Here is a 22,204-nt window from a genome sequence, read left to right on the forward strand (position 1 = left end):
TCCGATTTTCAGACTTGTCCTCAGAAAACTAAATTTTACCAGCCATACTTACATTCCAGAAAATGATTGTTTTGATCATCAGAGCTGATTTTTATCAAGATTATGCACATTTTAAAGATTACAACATGTTTTAAAAGTCTGATTTTCAGGTTGTCTTCAGAAATTTTGACCTCCATTGTTGACCACGGAAGGTGTCTTCAGACATTCATTGTGTGAAAACACAACCTTTCACACCTTTCCTTAGTCATCACTCATCCAGTATACTCCTTTGCATTTTTGCTTGCATATTTTCTAAGCATAAGGAGGTATTCAATGAATTTTATGGAAGGCTTCCATGCCTTAGTGTTGTCATACTTTGAACGTAATTGCTAAAATTTACCAAGTGTATGGATTATTTTCCTGACTCCATGCTCTAAATTAACTGAACCTTTAGAAAGTCAGGAATTTTATTACAAGTATTATTTATTTTCCTAAGTCTAACTTTGAGCTTCGTACAGGTGCGATGTCAAAGTCAGGATACAAGGAAAGGAAAGAGCTACTGAAGACGCTGGAGACTGGATTTTATCCAGAGTTTAAGATTTCATCCAGATGGAAGGAGATCACTGATACAAACATGCATTTCCTGAACTTCGACCAGATGCAGCATCGAATGTTCGGATCTAGAGATCAAGTTCCTTCCCCAGCATATGTGAATATTATGAAGAGTGGCATTTTCCATGCCGCTAGATTTCCACAGTCCATACAATGCAGTGAGCTTATCCTAGAATGTGCACGATGTTACGATCCGCTCACAAGAATGATTAAGGGTCCTAAGGGCATTGTCATCGCCTACCTTGCTGAGGATAACATTGCTGAGGTGTTCGGAATTCCACGCGGAACAGACATGAAGGATGTGATCAAGGAGGATTATGCAAAAAGATACACGAAGAAGATGGGTGTATATAAGAATTTAATTAACAAAGAGTGGATGATCGAGCCTAGGTCTCATCATTCCAAGGCTCCCAAGACACTTATGTGCATAAATTTTAAGGAGGAATATAGTGATTTGATATTCCTACTCAACAGAGTGATGGGGATGCCGCAGGGAGCAATATTTGATGGATGGATGTTCTACCTCATCCAGGATTGTCTGAGAGGAACACTAGTGAATTGGTCCAAGATCATAAGTGACAACCTAGATTTCCAGCTAAGGAATGTAGAGCGATCCAAGTCATTCGCCATGACTTCTTACCTGGTGTACCTGCTTGCACGATTTGTTTCATACAGAGGATTAATATGCAAAGGTGAAGTCGGAAATGGGCAAGGACAGTACAAGAGTTATGAATGCTACCCCCAGCTGAGCATGCATATAATTGAAAACTACAAAAGAGTGAATGATGCATTCACTATGTACATCATGCGGATGCTGCAAGGGGGAATCCATAGAAGATTGTCTAGGGAGGCAACAGAGTTAATAGAGAAATATGGATCATGCTATATATAGTTTCCCGATTTCACATACCTCAGGATTCATGGGTTTCAATTTGAACCCTACAGACTTCCTAGGTATCCTACCGACAGAATGATATTGTTGGAAGTGGTGAGACAGCTTCTAGAGTTCGATCTTATCTAGAGAGAGAAGCACAGGACAGGAATGACATTCCCTATTTCAGTTGGGAAGACGTCAGAGGTTTGCCAATCCGCCATAGCTGCCAGCACTGCAGGTGAGGAGCTTGCGTTCTATCAATTTGCTACCTATAAGAAGAGAGAAAGATTTGATCCAGACAAGAAGGTCGGAAGGATCAGGCGAGAGAAGTTCACTCACAAGATTGACATTGAAGATTATTGGGCTAACTTGGTGGACGAGCAAGTAGTGAAGAGAAGAATGTGGTCCAGAATGTCAGTGGATTTCATGAGGAAGTGTGGACTTTTCCTCATTCCTGATCAGGTATTAGATGATAGAGATCATACACACCCACATTATGAGAATGAAATGAAGGCGGCAATCCTATTACCAAATTGGTCAGAGTCAGAAGAGATTGACCTAAATATATTGATGAGAGAGGTCTTGAATTTCTCCCGCACATGGGTGGATATATAGATGAACAAATTAGTTGACATGGGTGTTCCCTTCACTTATGAACAGATGAAGCCGAAAGAGTCTACTTCCGAGGATGATCAGAGGATTGTCAGTGATGTCAGGATTCATGCAGATGAAGAGAGTCAAGCTCCCAAGAGAAGGAAGAACACGCCAGGAGAAGTTAAGGCCAGATGGAAGAAGATTGAGGATGTGAAGAAGAAACATAAGACTATCATTCCGCCTATCATTCCTTCACCCCCTCCCAGTGTCTCATCAATCAAAGTGATTGAAGTAACAGAACAGAATAAGGAGACTCAGCAATGTTCCAACACAGTGATACTACCAGAGAATATTCAGGAGTTCCATGCCACAGCGACATCTACACCTCCTGATGAGAATAATGATCAGCCGAAATCCCCTACTGTCCTCTTGGAAGTTAGTTTGGGAAATGAAGTATATGATTGGACAAGGAGTAACCCTGATGATAATGATGATGTTATCTCAGCATTGAAAGGACTTGATCGAGAAATATGTCTCGATGATGGTATGGAGATGGCCGCTATTCTTGAATGGTTGAAGAAGAGTATGGAGAAAAGTAAACAGATGATAGAGGTACAGCCTATTGATGATATTGATGACTACCTAGCTAGGAGTGCTAAGAAGAAGGAGCCCAAGAGAGCGGAGATTTTGTCGCACGTAGCTAGAGATGAGACGGGAATGCGGATTGTGCAGATTGTTGTTCCTATTGCAGGCGTGACAGCGAACATTGCTACTCCCATGGATTTCCAGATCACTTCAGTCGCCCTTGGTCGTACATCCACAGAGCAAGAATTCCAGGAGATTGGTGACAACCTCCAAGCAATCAATGCAAGGTTAGGCAAAGCGGTTGCAGAGAATGAAAGATACGGAGAAGAAAATATTAGACTTAGAGAATATATTGCAGGGACAAGGCGTGAGAATCCCACCCTTATTTCCCCTATTGTAGTTGACCATGGAATACATTCACATTGCAAGGTAGCGAGAGGTACACACTCGGAGGTGGAAAAGTGGATTGAGAGCACAAGAAAGCAGACAGATGATTTCCTTACTCAGTTTGTTCATGCATATGATAAAACAACAACGCTCGTATTCAGAATCCAATATTTGGAGGGAGTTTGGGAAGAATTTCGGCCTATTCAAGACAAGAATATTCCACACCTCCTAGCATTGACAAAGGTTCCTAATTCCACCTTGGTCAGTGAAAACATTATGCATAGTGGAGACATATGATTTCCATGGCTGGTATTGTGCATTAGCCTTGAAGAAATCAGCTTATGAGAATGCCCAATTAAGAGACAAGATGAAGATGAAGATCCTTGCCTCGATTGACGAATTATTGGGTATTGATGTTAGTGATGCTAGTGGTTTACACTTAGCCCAATTAAGAGACAAGATGAAATTTATGTATTTTTGCCCGTTGGACTCTTTGCAGAAGAGTCAGATTGATGACTTGGTCTCTTTGTTGATTCATGTTCATAATTCGTAGAAGCTTATGCCAGAATGGGAGAACACTTTGAATGCTTGCTCGGATTCATTGGACATAATTGATTTACAGCAGGATACCTTGCCTAGCATTTCCATGGAGGAGTTAGATTCAGTATTGGCTAGATTCTTGGAGTATGCTAGGAGAGAGAGAGATGCAGGGAGGAATCTTCTAGAAGATTCCCTATATGATGACTAGGTATCTTTTCATTGGGCCATATGTTGGTGGTGCCATTTTTGATGTAACCCTAATTAGGGCAATTCTAGGGTTTTGTTGGCATGATCTCGGCCGTTGATCTTAGATCAATCTAGGCCATCCATTTTTGTAAGAAACTCTATATATGCCCCCTTGTCTCTCATTTGTAAGAGAGTTTTTGTAGAATTGTTGGTATATGCTACAGCTATTTGAATCCTAATCATTGTTCAATTGTTGGTGATTTTGCTCTTCAAATGTTGTATTTGCATTCATGGTTCTCAATTCCTCCAAGTTAGATTAGAATTTAGATTAGAATTTATTTTCATGTATGTTAGATTGAGTGGAAGATTTGTTGAATTCATTTGAGTGGAATCCTTAATCCATACCACTAGCCTCTTGCCGCTGGTAAGTGCGCCTTGTGTGGTCAACTAGAATTTAAGTAAGCATAACTTCAACTATTACTCATCCATTGACAAGCATCAACTTGGATGGTGTCTACGTCTGATGGTGATAACTTGAAAATCTTTAAGTATACCTTAGACGATTGCACTAAGCTTGTGTCAATACCTGATTGTGAGACCTTGCCAAGTTTGATTCCACTAAATCCATTCATCATTTCCTACATTCCTAGGATTAGAATAGATTTCCTGAACCCTATTCTTTTTCCCCCTTTTTTAGTAAGAAGTAAATCCAGAGCCATATTGATAAATCTTAAGTTGTCAGCACACCTATTCCGCATCATTCATGATAATCCAAACATTTGCGTAAGTCCCCAAGTGAAACACAGCAATTCACATCAACCACTAAAATTACCCACTCGTCAAGACCTGACATGTAGAAACCTTGGAATCGTTTTAGTTGATCTCATTCTTAGCATCTAAGGTGATTTTGTTCAAGAGAGGGTAAACTACCTTGGTACTTTATTCTGAAATGTTCTGTGCATAAAAAACACATCAACAAGTATCTGGATCGAACCCCAGAATCTCTGGTATATACCCCGCAAAACAATCCAAATGACAAAAGACAGATTCAAAGTAAAAATGAGGTCGCAAACTGAATTAAGTCACCAACCTTGAAAATCAAGTGTGTGTAGTGAAGTTCATTCCAGCTTAAAGAAAATTGGGATATAATCATTCAGTCAAGGCAAGCTACATGGGGTGAATCTAACTTCAAAAGCAACCTGGATATTGCCTCGCTATCAGCAAGCGTCTATAGCCCCAACGAGGTTATCGCCTATAAGCTCACAGAGATTGCTCTGTTTCCGGTAGATTTTTTTGTTTTCTGTTTTCAATACTGGCAGAGATGTCTGCATTCCCAATAGCCAAGCATTGGATAGCTCTTTGTTTTTCAATTTCTTTTCTATTGATTTTTCTTTATTTTCATTTTTTCGCATTGGCTGGTAGGCAATGAAGCCTATGTGGGATTGAGCGTTATAGTGGTCGCTGAAGCAGAGCTTCAAATTTTCACTTGCATTGACTTCCCTTTGACAAAACAACAGACCTAAGCGATTTTAAGCATTTAAATGTGCGGTGATCGCAATTTTGGCGACCAGACACGGTAAGCAACTAATTTTTTAGAATGAATAAGCCTTAAGCCAAATGAACTGACTACGGGGGCAACCGTCAATTAGGCGCTCTACCAAAGTCAGCATCCAAGAAACAGACCGGAAAACTTCCTAACTTCGTACACCAATGCTGGGAAAAGCAAACATACCCCGACAAAGCGACAGGGAAATAACCCCTTCCGAAAGGACACCTACACTACGGAAAGAAAACTAATTAAAGCAGAAAAACAAGGAAACTAAGCTAAGAACAGAAAATAAACTACACAGAAAACAAAACCTAAACTAGCTATGTACAAGGAGAAATTGACTGTACAAAATGCGGACTATATGAATGTGTTCCCAACCCAAGATGATTCCTTACTACGTGCAACAGTAACAGGGCAGAGGGAACAGTTCTAAGTCTGGCTTGTTTGTCTTTGTACTCTGAAAAGAAAAATTTCAGTTGGCCACTCTCAAGTTTAACCACGACATCGGGCAAAATTATCAATTGGGGAAGTTCATTGGGTCCGTGGTCAATCCATATGCAGGTTGCTTTCCCAAAATATTCAAAATTAAACTAAAAATATTCAACATTAACAGGGAGGAAAGAAACAACCTGGTGTGTTTTTGAGTCTTGTGGGGTGTCATGCGGTGGGAGAAGATCTTCAGCATCAAGAGGTCGCCATTGGTGGTGCAACATCTTGCTCACGTCCAGTTCGCACAAATCGGCATTAGGCCCTTCATCGAGTTGTGCAGGCTGAGAATCGACCTCAAAACCGAACTCCAACTCAGGAAAGTGGAGTGTGTCATATGTTGGTGCATCTATGGGTTGTATGAACAATGCGGCCCTATGCACTTCTGTCAGCACGTCTTCAAACAGCAGTCTTCGATTGATTGGTCTGCAAAACATCCTTGAGGGACTCTTGGACTGCATCATCCATTGGCAGGGTTGTTGCAAACTACTCTTCAACTTGTGGCTGATCCACAAAGCTCACTTGCTTATCCTCTTCAACATTGTCCTCATCAAGTGCAGGGACAACATATTCATCCGCTGCCACAGTCTGATTGACTGTTTCATCTTGCTCGGCACTTGGCAACTCCATCCTAACATCGTCAAAAGGTCTGGTGTTGCATTGATTTTGCAATCTTCTATTTTCATATGCAGCGAGGTAGGCACTCCACACTTTGCTGGTGATGCACTCCTCTAGCTCTTTTGGCAGTCCATATTGGGCTTTAACTTAACTAACTGCCTCCATGCATAGCGGGTAGGTGAATTTTGAGTGTGGGCTGTGGTGAATTCTGCACCACCAAGGTGATAGCACACTCTCCAAGCACAACTCCTCGAGACCAAACTGGTTCTCAATCCGGTCCTTAAATCATGTAAACTCATTAGTGCTAGATAGAGGATTGGGGATATCCGGCTGCGTGAACTCCTCCGGTTTGGGGATATCCCAGAAAAATATTTGTCCCTGCAGTGCTAACTCGACCCTTGACAAAAACGTCAAGCAGTTCAGCTCTTCGTACTCTATGGTGTTATGGATTCTGCAGTGAGCTGCTCATGTAAATTCGGACAACTGCCTAGGATATAACTGCACACCTAGCCTTTCCTATATTTGGGAAATGTCAGACTATGGATGGTCCTCATGAAGCGACTGACCATACATTTTGACTCAGAAATTTGTGGTATTTTTAGATTTTCTGATTTTTTGGTTTTTCTAGTTTAACAGGGATCTTGCATATCCCAAATATAGCATTTAAATTGGCTCAATCGACTCAACTTGCTGTAAGGAACCTGACAGGGCCCCCCTCCTTCTAGCACCAATTTTGTTGACATGACTAAAGTCACATCACTGCAACTCTATCCGGCCAACGCACAATAGAATGATCTCATCGAGTATCCTATCCTCTCTTGTATAAGGAAGCCCTAATGCTACTTTTAATCGATCAAAGGGGACAACCTCAAGGTTCCAAATGTCAGTTCTTCACTGCGGGATAACTCAACAGTCAATGTGTTTTTTGTTGGGAGCACAAGGGGGCTTACGTTTTACAACAAGTTGGTTTGTTGTGATTCTCGAACTGGGAAATAAAAGCAAAAGAGAAAGGTTTAGGAAACCTAAAATTAATAAGACCGGTATATCAGTAGACGGATTCAACATAACCAATCCCTGCTTGGCAAGAATGGCTCACAACCTTGCAGGAATGGTACAATCTTCAAGGGGACTCAGAAGATTTTCAGACTGCAAATGCATGGCTAAGCACCCAATTCTAGCGCAACTCAGACGGACACCTGCAATTGAACTAAACGCAATTAAAGGCTCAGGCTAACAATACACAAGGACACACAATCAATATATCCTCAATGGTATGAGCCTGAATCCATCAAATACCTGCACACCCAAAAAAGAAAGATCTATCTAAATTGCTGAAAGAAACCATACAAACAGACTAAAACCAAGATGATAAACACCAAATCAATGTCCATTATATGATTCCAGCTGCCTATTACAACAATTTCTGCAACATTTCTATGCTACTCCTAAAATTTAACCTTCTACAAAACTCTAACCTATTCAACCTATCTAAAAATCTAACTATCTAACAGTCTAACTAGAATCTAACACTTTACAAAAGAAAGGCCTCTACCTTTTATAGAATTTACATATTGAATCAGAGGCCAGGATTGACTACATCCAGGGGCCTGTTGTGACCATTTCACACATCGCCCCATTTGAAATGGGGACCCCCTCTTTTCGCTCGTTTTTGCTCGCCTTTCGCTTTGCTTTTTAGGATTTTGGTAGTTTGTCAGTTGTCTAGATTTAGGGTCAAGCCTTAGGGTTTCCATTACTGTCTTTTCAGGCCAGAATCCAGTCAGTCTTGAGAGCTTTTTTGAGCTTCCTTTTGTAGGATGCAAATTTTGAATGAAATGAATTCGCCAGAATGGTCTATTTTCAATTGGCATTTTGAGTGCAGAGTCTTAAATTTGTCTAAAGTGTTGATGATGAAATGTGAATTTTGTCCAACTGAGTAATTTTGACCAAATTTTGACCTTTTTGATATTTGATCCCGGGCATTGGAAATGATTTGTTTTTGCCTTGTGAAGTGATTAAATTTGTGAAATCTTGATATTTTGGCCTGTAGGAGCAAAATCGCTCCTGTCCCTCAGTGAAGGACCGGAGCTCGTTTTCAAATATCTTACTGTCCTTACAGGGTCAAGATGAATTTCGAATTGGAAGTGGTAGAGAGAGGTGTGATCTTTCCATTGAATATAAATTGAAGAATTTCACGAACACGGAAATGCCTCCAGGAGTCAAAATCGCTCCTGTCCCTCAGTGAAGGACCGGAGCTTAAAATCAAATATTGTTTTGTCCTTGCAGGATTTTAACGACTTGATGATTTGAAGAGGTCCAAGGAGAGATGTTTTATCAAATGAATATAACTTTAAATGCCGTTATGAAGGAGAATGAACTAAAATGCCAAAATCGCTCCTGTCCCTCAGTCAGAGACCAGGGCGAAAACCATTGTAGCTCCCGTCCCTCTCCAAGGGACCAGAGCGAAGTTCTTCATAAAGTATATTTTGGGCAAAGATCAAGCAAGTTTTATGTTTGAAGGCAAGAAAGGAGGTGAGTCGAATCCGTTGAAGATAATTTTTGAAGGTGATAAGGTGAAATGAAGCCTACAGGACCAAGATCGCTCCTGTCCCTCTCCAAGGGACCAAGGCGATACAATGATAATGTTGCCTTTTCTTCAAGGCCAAGGCACTCCAAGTTCGGACATAAGGTGGCAAGGACATTTTAAAGCGTCTCAATCAAACACAAGGCATCAAAGGTCACTAAATTGAAGGATTTGCACTAAAATACCTAATTCGCTCCTGTCCCTCAGGAAGGGACCAGAGCGAAATTCTCATAAATGCCTAGATTTCAAAAGTTTATCAAGTATCAAGTGATTAAGAAGGATCAAGGGACTTTATTCTGCACGATAAAAAGTAATTACAAGTTGGTCGAAATAAGGACTAGCTCAAAACGTTGAAGTTCGCTCCTGTCCCTCAGGAAGGGACCAGAGCGATATTGATTATTTTGGCCAAATCCTTCCAAAACCACGTTAAGTCAAGGTCGCGCAAGGTCGCGCAAGGTCAAAGGTATCTTTTGAAGATGATATACGAAGGTTCCAAACGTCAAAATGCTATCAATTAAGCCAAGGAACTTATATCGCTCCTGTCCTTTGGACAAGGACCAAAGCGATTTTTATTAAAACCTTCATCTTCCTTCAAATGCATGTCAAAGCAAGGTTGAACAAGATCAAGGACGTTATTTGGAAGGCAATGAACGAAGAACAAAGATTGAAAGGTGGTGAATTTAGACCAAGACACAAGGATCGCTCCTGTCCCTCTCCAACGGACTAGGGCGATATTTGTTAAGTCACTTATTATCCTTTGAAGATCACGTCAAAGCAAAGTTGCACAAGGTTTAAAACATCATTTGGAAGGCGATACAAGTAAGGTGAACGTTAAGATGTTACCAATTTAAGCTTGAAATGGAGAAAACACATGGATCGCTCCTGTCCCTCTCCAAGGGACCAGGGCGATGATCCTCCAAACATCAAAACGCCTTGTAGAAGTCAAGTGAAACAAGCATAGAATGAAGAAATAATGTTATTATTCGCCTTATGATGAAAATTGGAGATTAAAGATGCAAGATCTAAGTGAAAACATCTAGATCGCTCCTGTCCCTCTCCAAGGGACCAGGGCGATAATGGTCATAAAGGGCACTCGTTCACACAAGCAAATCAATCAAGCTCGAAGAACCCAACGAAAATGGCAAATTCAACGTGGAGATGGAGACTTTGAACGTCAAAAATGCAAGAATCAAGACCAAGATGATGGATCGCTCCTGTCCCTCAGTCAGGGACCAGGGCGATGAGGTTTGCATTTTTTCATCTTTAAATTTTGGCGCTCAAGCACATTTTTGAATTTATTTAAATGCTAGAAAATTCGATAAGTTTGAAAATTCAATTAATTAGCATTTAAATATTGCGCTTGACATTTGTTAATTATTTTTGCCTTTGTAAAAAAAATCGAATTTATTAAATAATAATAAAGGCATTTAATAATTAATTATTAATCAATTTAAAAAATTAAAATGGAGCGCTTGGATTTGGTTTATTTTATCAAGGTCGGCCATTATTATTTATTTAAAAATCGTTTTAAATTGCCTTATTAATTACCAAGTCGGCCTAAGTGAATGGGTGGTATGAGCGCTTATAAAGGGAGGTGAGAATTGTCATTTTCACATCATCATTTATCATCTCTTACATGCGATCTTGAAGGAGAAGTGCGAGTTGTAGTTAGAAGTGCGAATTTATATTCAAAGGTGGTGCGAATTTCATCAAAGGAAGACGTAAACATCAATCAAAGGTGGTGCGAACCTAAAGCTTCATTTTGTGTAAGCTTGTCCAAGGCATTGGAGATCACATCAAGGGCATATCAAAGGTGGCGAAGTTGCTAACTTGAGGAAGAGATCACGTTGAAGACCATCTAACGTCAATTTCGCCTAGGCGAATTTTATTCATTTTGCATTCTAGAGTTAGTTCTCTAGTGAGGTATGGCGATATGGTTTTATTGCTTTAATTTTAATTTCAGATCGTCATAGCTTAAATTTTGAATTTTGAATTTTGAATTCCTGGCTCAATCGTTTTTTAGGAAATGATAACTCTAAGACTTATCATGATGTTTCCTAAAAAATTATTCTCTAATCTATGTTATTTATTGCAAGATCTAGTTTCTCATTATGAAATGTTGTGTAGGTATGGCGACCCCGAAGGCGGGAGTATCCACCAGTCGTCCAGCTCTCATGAAGGAAGATCAAAAGACCGAAGAAGTAGAGACCAAGATCGTGTCGAAGTGGAGCAACATTGGAGATACTAACTTGGGCAACTTCAGCACGAAGAAATTTCGAGATGTCCCTTACATTGGCAAGCCATCACCTGTCGCCTGGAGGATAATTGAAAGTGGCATCATTAAGGCGGCCGGCTTCCCTCCAACAGTACAGTGTCATGAGTTGATGATCGAGTGTGCTCGTCATTATGATCCTCAGTCCAGAACGATCGTGTCCAATGAAGGAAACACTTTGGCGTACCTTTCAGAGGAAGCTATAAGTGAAGCTTTCCATCTTCCAGGACACAGAGACATGATATACAAGAGCATAGAAGGAGCCAGGTCAATGTACGAAGATGATCCAGATGCTTGCCTAAGCATCATCAACAAGAACTGGTTACTCAAGAGTCGTCCTCGCCTGAGTAAGATCCCGAACACACCACACAGGATTGATTTCGAGGAGGAGTACAGAGACTTGATTACAATGCTCAACCGAGTCACAGGTGCACCTCAAGCTTTTTACTTTGAAAAGTGGATGTTCTACTTCATTCAGGTGATAGTTCAGGGTAAAGGAATAATTCATTGGGCTAGAATAATTAGCCATTGCTTGGACGTACAGTTGAGGAGACTCAAGGCTACCAAGTCCTTCCACATGAGTTCATATGTCATTTATGCCTTGATCAGGAGCTTCGAGTACGCAAGACTACCTCACAGAGGAGTGATTGGAAGAGGACCCGGCGAGGTCAGAGTTTGTGATTCCTATGTCCACTTGCATCATCCGCCAGGAAGCAACTACAAGTTAGTTAATGATACCTTCACGATGAACATTACAAGGACGTTGCAAGGTGGGATTCACAACAGATTATCTCAGGATGCACAGAAATTGGTGAAGAGGTACGGTGCTTGGTTTATCCAATTTCCGAAGTTCACTTATATTAGAGTGCATGGATGTCCTTTACCTCCATACATGTTGCCGAGATATCCGACAGACAGAATTGTGTTACTTGAAGTAACAAGACAGTTGGCAGCGTATGCGAAGGCATTCAGACACAGACATGGGAATGGAGTTCCGGTACCTATCATTTTGGGCAATTCAGTTGAGGTATGTCCTAATGCTTTAGCTATGGATGACGCAGAGAAGGAGTTAGCCTTGTATTCTTTTTCAACCTTTGCTTTGAGAGAAAGCTTTGATCCACATGGACATTTAGAGGAGACAGTCGGTAGGAAGTTTAAGCATGAGTACCAAATAGAAGATTTTATGATGAATCTCTTAGATGATCTTGAAGTGAAACGAAAAATGCATTCTAGATTGCCTTTGGATTTCATCAAGAAATGCAAGATTTACAGAGTGGCCGACCAAGCTCAGGACAGTGGCAGACATATCCAGTCATCCTATGATCGAGAAAGTAAAACAATAAGGTTGGATTGGAATGAGCCTGAGGTCGTGGATCTAGATACTTTGATGGCTCCAGTTTTGTCTTGTACTCGCAGATGGGTTGACGTACAGCATCAGAAGTTGAGAGAGCAAGGCATAGCTATGACTTTCACTTTGGAAGAGAAACCAGCCGAAGGTGGAGCTAGTGTAAGTGAAGGCAATCCTAATCCTAGAAATTCAGGTGAAGGTAACCTTCGATGTGCCAGTGAGGGCAATCTCCATCCAAGAGGTTCGAAGAGGAAAGAGAGACCTGGAAAGAGAGAATCTTCCAAGAAGAAACAAGAGGCCAACCGAGATCGATCATCCAGTACATCTTCTCAACCAGAGAAAAGGACACTTCAAGTGGAAGAATCCATGGAGTCGATGGTACAGAACGACGGGCAGGAGGGAAGACAGGCACCGCAAGGATCACCAGATGGATCTCTCCAAGATTATGAGCTAGATGAAGATAGAGAAGACAATGAAATAACATCTCCTCCCAGACAAGAAGAAATAGTACATAAGGAAATTCAAGTTCAAGAGACAAGATCAGCTATCCCAGATTGGTTGAAGGAAAGATTAACCAAGGTGATCGTAATAGAAGACGAAGATAATGCAATTGATTTGGAAAGCCTTGTTGGACGTTCTCACGAAGTAACAGAGAAGAGGAAGGCTACCAAGATGTCCAAGATGATTCGAGATGAGACTGGATCTAGAAAACTGCAGATAGCTACACCGGCAGTAGACAAATATGAAGGTGAGATCCTAGCAGAGGAATATGATATACAGACTTTTGAGCTAGGACCATCCACAGCTGAGCAGACGTTGGATGATGCCACTGATTCATTTGAGGCATTGAAAGACAAGCTTAGAGAAGAAATGGAGAAGAATAGAAAGCTTGAGAGAGAGAGAGGTGCATGGAGGACATATTTCAGTCATCTCAATGAGCCTTTAGGACGTCAGGATCCAGCTAGATCACCAGTACAAGCACTTCCACTTCAATCAATCAATGAGGCGGAAAGATTCAGGAATATGGTCCAGCGTACGAGTACTTGGATGGATAAATCTCATACAGTTGTCGTAGAGTTTGTAACAAGGATGATGAAGATTATTCATCAAGCTATCCAGGTTCTTGAGATAATCCACAATTTGATGATAACAGTAGCCGCATTTGCCCATACCAAAGATGTTATCATTCCTGTCTTGAAAGTAATTAGACACACATCAAGGAAGGTCTTAGCGCAGGAAAAGATCATGGATGGAGGACCTCACAGTTTGCTTCAATGGTCAACCTTACTCCATATGAAGAGTGTTTTCTTTGAGGACATCAGTACTAGATGTAGCCAAGTGGAGGAGGTGATCAATCCGATCCAGGACAGAGTATTTGAGGTACTACGTACCATTCTTGGCAAAAGGATCGAGGTTGAGACAGATGTGGATATGCAGGAATTAGAGGATAGAATCAAGGTCATCTTTTTTAAGGACACTAATATCACAGACGAGCAATATGATCAGATGTTTGCCACCATGCTCCTGATTGAAAGAACAAAGGAACTTGAATCTACTTGGGACGCAGCTCTTCTAGATGCATTTGATCAGGTCATCCACTTGGAAGAAAGTATGAAGAATCTTCCCGAGATTCCAATTGCTGAGATTGAAGGAATCGTATCAAGATTCATTGCATATGCTAAAAAGGAACATTGGAAAGGGAATAAGATTCTAGATGAGAGGTTGTTATAGGTGACATGGCACCTTAATTGTCATTGGTTTATGTCTCCTAGGTTTTTGTGCCAAATTTAATATTTGGCTATGCATTTAATATTGTTCAGTAAAAAGGAGGCCATTTGTAACAAACCCTAATTAGGGTTTAGGTGTCATGATCTTGACCGTTGATCTACTTTCAATCTGGACCTTTCATTGTAATTGAGGATGCTATTTATACCCTCATTTTCATTTCATTGAAGATAATTAGATATCAGAGAGTTTGTTGTATTAGAGATTAGAGTTAGAAGCAATTTTATTTTTGTAGCAAGATTGAGTTTTGAGGAAAGGAATTCAAGCAATTGTTGTACATGATGACTTGGAAATCAATGAAATATTGAAGTTATGGTGTTTTGTTGCAATTTTCTTGGTTATCTTCATGGTTGTTCAATTTACTTGAATCATGCTCAATCAAAGTAGTGTGTTAATTTGAAGGACATAGTGTGAGACTTGATCTTTGGTAGGATTCGTAATCCAAACCACTAGCTTCTTGCTGATTGTAGGAACGCCTTGCATGGTCGACTGGAGAATACCTGAATCATTTAAACTTCAATCATTATTGTATCTTGGATATGTACCTTCGTGGTAGTGTCTTTGATCTTTGATGTGTTAAAAATCATTTTGTTACCTTAGAAGATCGCATCAATTTCAATTGAGTTGTTATTTTATGGCAAAATTGAAGTTGGTAGAACCTTGCCAAGTCTTGTTCACACTAAGTCATTCTTAGGGTTAGACTAGATTAGACCTCTTGAAAACCCTTCTCTTTTGTCATTTTTTTTTTAAAAAAGCTTCTTAGTTTAGTAAAATCTTAGGCTTTCGGAAGCGTAAGACCCCTTGAGGATACAGCAAATCACATCATACCACGGCGAGCTTGTCCACACGTAGAGACCCTACTAACCAGAACATTGGAGTCATCCTAACTGATCCTTCATGCGAATCTTCAGCAGTTAGAGACTTTATTCAAGAGAGGATAAGATGCCTTTAGGTATTTTATTCTGTGTATGATGGTGTACAAAATACACGTCAACAGGGCCCTGATTTGCCTTCCGGAAGCATGGCAGCTTTAACCCATGCCCACTCAATTCTCAGTTATCCCTTCAACCACCTTCTCAACTACCTACCACTATTTGGCTTTAACTCGGTCCACCTGGTAGTTGGGGATAACTGATCACAACTAACCTGTGTTCCACTTTGTTTCAAAATATCTTAAGCGGGACCCATAGGCAGCTTTTTACAATAAAACAATTTCAGTCTTTTAAACTGAATTTCTGGAATTAAATCCAGCTGTGTATCCTGAGAATGCATATTTGTTGCATTCTAAATGTTCTTCGGTCTTTGGTCTAGGTGGTGGACTTCAATTTGGGGTCCAATTGAACGCTTCCCAATGCTTGGTTCCGAACTCGCATTCCTACATCTTCTTCTCCAGCTTCTAGCACCTAGCTTTGATCGAGGCTCCTTGACGTTTCAGGCTTTCTCCTGGTTCTTCCCGACAACGCCTTCGACCTACAAATAATCAATTTCCACTTCGGATTAATCAATTTGAAAAATTAATTAAATTAATTCGACAAATAAAATTTTATTTAACGTCTGGCTTCGTCTCGATGGAATTCGGGCTTGAGAAGCTCTTTGTAAAATGTATCTTTTAAATGTCTCTCTTCAAATGTGAAATCTGATCCTTCGTCTTGATTTGCTCTCCAACTTAGACGAAATTCAGGCCTAAGAGGTGAACTGCGAGATGTTAAGTTTAAGCTCTTTTTTTAAAAAAAGCATATCCAATTTCGAATGCTTCACCTAAAATGTGAGATTTTAGCTTTCCATTTCAACACCACCATTGTGAATTTTCGTGTGATTTTATCTTTTTTTAATCACCTAAGTCCTAGAATTTCGAGCATACTGGGGTGTTTTGAGAGATTTACTGTTTACGTTATGATCCCCCTTTTGGCAATTTCGGGTTCAATGTGTGAAATGAAAGATGATCTTTAACTTATGTTTATTTTGCTCTCCTGACTTTTCGGTCCATGGAGTTGGAATGAGAGATGTTTCTAAGTTTATAAAATGTCTTTGCCTTCACTTTCGGCCGACTTTGGTGTCTTGAGAGACTTGATTTCATGTTTTACTTGCTCTCAAAGTCGAATTTCGGGCCTCTCAACGTTTTTGGGAGAAATTTTAAAATGCCTAGCTCCTTTGAGTTTTCGGACTTTGTAGTTTTAAATGTTTAAGTTATAATGCCTTCCAAATTTCGGGCCTTGGATGATTTGTGTGATTCCTTCTCTAATTTCAGGTCATTTGGCCAAAATATGCGACTTGTTAAAATGCCCCTTTGATGAATTTCGGGCTCTTGAGGTCTTTTGCGTGATATCAGTCGGAGCCTTATTGGTGAAATGGAAGATTTTCTTTTGTTTCCCTGTTCAAATTCGGGCACTTTTAAGAAAAGGAGCAATTTTGGACCTAAACCGTCCTACTATCCAAAAAGCGTGATTTCCTTTGGTCGCGTGACTTGGAGGGTTTACAAATTCGAGCGTTTAGATCTAACTGTGCGATTTTGGTCCTGAGCTCAAAAATGTTCAACTAAAAGTTTGGATGCTTGGATAAAAATGTGTGACTCTAAGCCTGCGTTTGAACATGTGTTTCCTAAAACTCGGCTAGATGAGGGCTTATGCACGATTTTGTTCATTCGCATTTCGCCCTTAAGGATTTTCGGGCTATTCACTCAAAACGAGAGATATTTGACTGTTTTGGCGTGACAATAGACTTTGGCTAAATGGGCCTCTTTGTGTGAATGCCTTTGTTGAATCTTTTTTCGGCATTTGAGGAGATTTCGCGAGTTTTTGTTCTATTTTCGGTTTTTGAAGCCCTTTTGCACGAACCTTCTCATATTTCGGCCTAGGAGGCCGCTTTGTGCTTTTGTTGAACTTGAAAATCGGCCTCAGAGGCCAATTTGTGCTTTAAGTTGCCGGCCTAAAAGAGGTTTTGCGAACTTGAAAATGATTTTCGGCCTAAGCGAGTGAATGGTGCGATTTGGAAATTCTTCATCATTTTCAGCCTACCAATGCTTTTTGTGAGCTCGCATTGTAATTTCGGCTTCCAAGGTCCTCGTGCGAACTTCTTTAATACTTTATCGCCTTTCTTTGATGAACTTCAGGTATTTTGACTGAATCGTGAGATCTCAGACCCCTTTGGTCGCTATATGCCTAAGTTTTCCAATTTCGGACTATTTGTTCCTTTTGCAAGATTTTAAGTTTAAGTTATTTTCCTTTTGAATTTCGGGCCTTGGGTCAAAATGCAAACTAGGGCTTCGAATTACAGAATGAATCACTTCTCACGTGAGGGCAGAATGAGAGGGGCTCCCTTGTCAATGACAAGGCGGGGTGTGCAATACACACAAGTGGTACTTTTGTGAAGAGCTTGCTCTACAAGTATATTGTAATCTGTTATTGATTTCTGAATAATTTATTGGGTGGCTTTTGGAGTGTGGGGTTTTTCTCCCAAAAGGGTTTTCCTCACATAAATCATTGTGTTGTGGTATGAATGTTATTTATGTCTATTTCTATTAAGTTTTTGTAACTGTTGTAACAATCTATAAAAGTTTTTGCATTGCCCTCCTCTAAAGGTTAGTGTAGGAAATTGTTCTGCCACTTAACTTCCTTACATAGGGGAAGTCATTGATGTCCCAACTATCTCAGGGACAGCTAGCCATCCCCGTGAAGCCCCTGGATTTTCAAGAAATTATGGCCAAATTTGTTTTACTGGGAAAGGCAGGGGTACATTTCCAAGGGATCCCTGTATCCCTGGAACATGCCCAATACAAGGAAATGTCAAAAAATGCACTGGATGTATCCCCAAGGAACATAGGTTTAAACATATCATACTTTTGATTGCTAACAAATTATTAGGGCAGTGATTCATGAGAATAGCATGTGTAGAGTTAACATAGGAATCCATGTTTGATGTATCATTAGGGTCATAAACCCAAGTTTTATGGATCATATTCCATATCCAATTCCATACTCAATATATTCTATATATGTAATTGAAGAGTCTATGATGTCATATTACACAGGAATTTTATTTTTGTGGCCTTTTTCACTACATAGAGTATTTAATACTCAATCATCACTCAAATGACTAATTTCTGTGAGTAATCATTTCTTCTTCTGACTTCACTCATGTATATTGGTCATAAAATCAAAGGCGAGGGAACCTAAAAAGTACATTGGCACCTCTAAGAAATGGTATTACCAGAAAGAATGATGATCCTAACACCTTTCCAAGGGCTTGTATCCCAAAGTTATGCTTCAAAATTGACAGAGTTTTTGGTGCATGTGTTACCTTGACACTCAATTATTATCAATTTTAGCAGTTTCTGATCACACTCTTAAGAGTTTATAGAAGCTTTTATAATACCTTAATGTTCCAAAATCCCTATGAAAGGTTCCTGGTTTGCTGGATACCATTTTGGAGATTCAAAGCTTTCATGTTTGTATTCCCCGGAGCCACTATTAAATGCAAGACAAAGAAAGGCATCAGATGCACACATGTTTGTTATCAAAAAAAATAGTCCACTCAAAAGGAGAACTATGTGATATTAAGAAAAATGAAAGCATATAGGAGAATACAAGCATCTCTACCCTAAACAACAATAAAGATGTAGACCATGCACTGCTCAACCAGCAAGTATGCAAGTATGCAAGTAGACACACTAATAATAGCCACTAGATTATGTTAGTATTTCCATTATCCAAAAATCCTCTCTAGAATTCTACATTTGCAGATACTTGAAAAATAAAGTGGATCTAAAAACACTACCTTTTTCAAGGCCATTTCATTGTAACGCCGAAGGGAAGCCCCTCCAGACTTTGGTGCTCTCCCAGTTGAATCTTTAGTAGACTGTCTTCCGCCTGCCTTTGCCCTCACTACATACCTGTAGAATATTCAATAGCAAAAAAAAGCTTAATAAAAAAAAGCTGGAAGGAGGACGGTATACAGGAACAAAATTAGGAAACTTGATGCACTTGAATTTTGAAATAAAACAGCTCCACAATTAATTATAGAACAGTAGTATAAGCGAACATTCTGTATTCATGGATCATATAAGCAGCAACTAGAATTGGTGGATCAACAGTGATTAAATGATAGCTGATAAATAGACAGAAGGCTACTAAAAACATGTCTTTATCCTTGTGAATTTATAAAGGTAGCCTCATCATTTGGAATACACAAAAAACAGCACATAGACAAATAAAAGTTGATGTGCTGTAAACCAATCCCCTGCAAAGTCAAGATTTATTAAAACCACACAAACATGAATGAGAATGGTACTTATATTTAATCACACAACAAGCTGATACCAACAAATGTCGTAATGGATAAAATATTATAAATTATGCAAGTCCAGAAATGTTAAACATTAAAAGTTTAAAAAATGATGAATATTCAAAATGGCCTAAGGCAAATGAAGAGACAACTGATTTCCACAAGGATGATCGCTGTTTACGAGTTAAGATATACTTCCATATTTAACACACAATAAGAGAGAGAGAGAGAGAGAGAGAGAGAGATCAATGAAGGATTGTGTTTATATACAGTGTCAAGACTTTATTTATCCACCACAATATTAAGTTTTATTTGTTGAGTATTAACCATCTGACTGCATAGCATTAAAATATGACATATAATGTGACTAATCCTAAACATATTGAGAGCTATTACTCTAACAATCTCCTTTGACTCAGAAATTGTGTCAACTTTTCAGTATTAGAAACTCCCTTTATACAAAAAGGAAAATTGGTGCACAATTGGTAAGTCAAAAGATGTTTACAAGGAGACAAGCTACAAAACTTGATGAGATTTCTTTGCTTAAAATTCCCATAAACTAAATGCCTAGTGACTATGACAGTTCCTGAAGAGTATTAGTAATCTTATATCTCCGAATGTTCATATGACATTTAAGAAAATCTCGCACTTTATTCCTCACTCGTGGGAAATTCTAAGAGAGCTTCCATGAGGTTGTGGTTGAGTGGAGACATACTAAGTTCAAAGAAAGCATCCATCAAGTAGTCAAGTGAATGAGATAGTGTAGCCACATAGAAGACTCAAATTTTGGTAAAACCCCTGGTATTTGTCCATCCTAACAGTTTGGCTAGCCCATCTAGTGGGTAGTCCTATACTATTGTATCTTACATGAATTTCTAGCAAAATTGAAAACTAAAGAAACCATGTGAAAGTCTTAGGTGAATTTGAAATAGCAATTACCCCTAGCATATAAGGGAAAGGTGCTTAGCGCCTGCTAACAAGAGACAACATGTAGATTACAAGTTGATAAATAGAACCAAGAGCATTGTATAAATAAAAGTTTAGTCACTCACCAACTTATCACAAGTAAAAATCAATAATCAGTAACTCAAGCAAAAACTCAAACACTCAACACAAAATAAGTCTCAACAAATCAACATGCCAAACCTTGCAAGCACTCAGAAATTAAGAAAACTATATAAAATAATGGTTTACAGATTCACCAACTTGATGAGTACTCATGACTAAAAACTAAAAATAGAAAACAAGTAGCTCAAGTGGAAACTCACCACTCAATAAAACTGAGACTAGGCAAGTTTGCAAGCCAAACTCGCCACAAGTACTTGATGAGTCCCACACATGGATTTGCCATACATAAGGTGTCTTGATGTGTTTTTTATGCACCATGCAGCACAGAATAAAATACTAAGTATTTTATCCTCTCTTGAACAAAATCCTCCCAAGTGCTCAACTATGTGATCAAATGGGACGACTCCAAGGTTCCGAATGCCAGGTCTTGATGTGCTCTTCAATAGACTCAGTGTGTATGATGTGATATTGCTAGAATCGACAAGGTGGATTTACGTTGAATCTTGAATGCTTGAATATTGCTGAAACATGGAATTCTACTTAGCTTAATTGGAAAAAGGAAAAAAGGATAGGGTTTAGGAAGCTACTCTGATCCTAGGAATGTAAGAGCAATGGACAATCTTTGATGAAACTCAACTAAGCTTTGCTTTGACATGCAGCGAACATTTCCACAAGGCTAGTGCAATCTTCTAGGGATAGCTTATGATTTTCAAATCACCACTACAAACATAGACACCCCCAAGGTGAAGCATATCAATGGAGGAGTGATAATTGAAATTAAGCTTGGCTAAGATAGATCCAATTGACTATGCAAGACACTTTACAATCAGCAAGGTGTTAGTAGTATGGATGTACGAATTTCACCATTGATCATGCACAAAGTTCTTCCATTCATCTAAACAACATGAAGATTAAATGAGAAGTAGAGGCATGCAAATGTTGAATCAACACATGAATTTCACCATATCTTCAATGAAGTTTACATGCTTCTTACAACAAAGTCTTAGCAACAATCTTTGCCTTCTCCTCCTACTCTACTCTAGCTATCTGCTATTGAATTATTCTTAAACTATTAACTATTCACTATTAACTATTAACCTTTACAAATGAAGAAGTGGAGCCTTATATAGTGCTCTCATTACAATGAGTGGCTTAGATTGATTCACGATCAATGGCCAAGATTACAAGATAGAAACCCTAGTTAGGGTTTATTACACCCGTTACAAAGCCTTTAATGCTTGACCAATGACAAAATTATATTGAATGGGACACATGTCCTTCATTGAATTATTCACCAATAGATGGTGAGGGTAAGTACATTGAACTTTGTGCCCAAATGTGGTAGTTAACTGCCTTGATGGATGAGTCAAGTGCATTGAACCTGGACGCCTTATCTTGGAATGATGTGATTGGATAAGTGATGATTGGGCGCCACCTAATCTAGTTGATCCTTGTAACTC

At 39.4% G+C, this 22,204-nt stretch overlaps 1 protein-coding gene across 1 annotated transcript in view; it reads right to left on the reverse strand.

Annotated features, from left to right (window-relative positions):
• Positions 1–22,204, reverse strand: part of LOC131074228 (uncharacterized) — a 64,977-nt gene that overhangs the window by 13,246 nt on the left and 29,527 nt on the right. Inside the window, exon 3 of the mRNA XM_058010805.2 lies at positions 19,170–19,284. Within this exon, the coding sequence (XP_057866788.1) occupies positions 19,170–19,284 (115 nt within the window). The remainder of the gene's footprint in view (positions 1–19,169; positions 19,285–22,204) is intronic.

This window comes from Cryptomeria japonica, chromosome 8 (genome assembly GCF_030272615.1).
Source record: "Cryptomeria japonica chromosome 8, Sugi_1.0, whole genome shotgun sequence".
Lineage (NCBI taxonomy): Eukaryota > Viridiplantae > Streptophyta > Pinopsida > Cupressales > Cupressaceae > Cryptomeria > Cryptomeria japonica.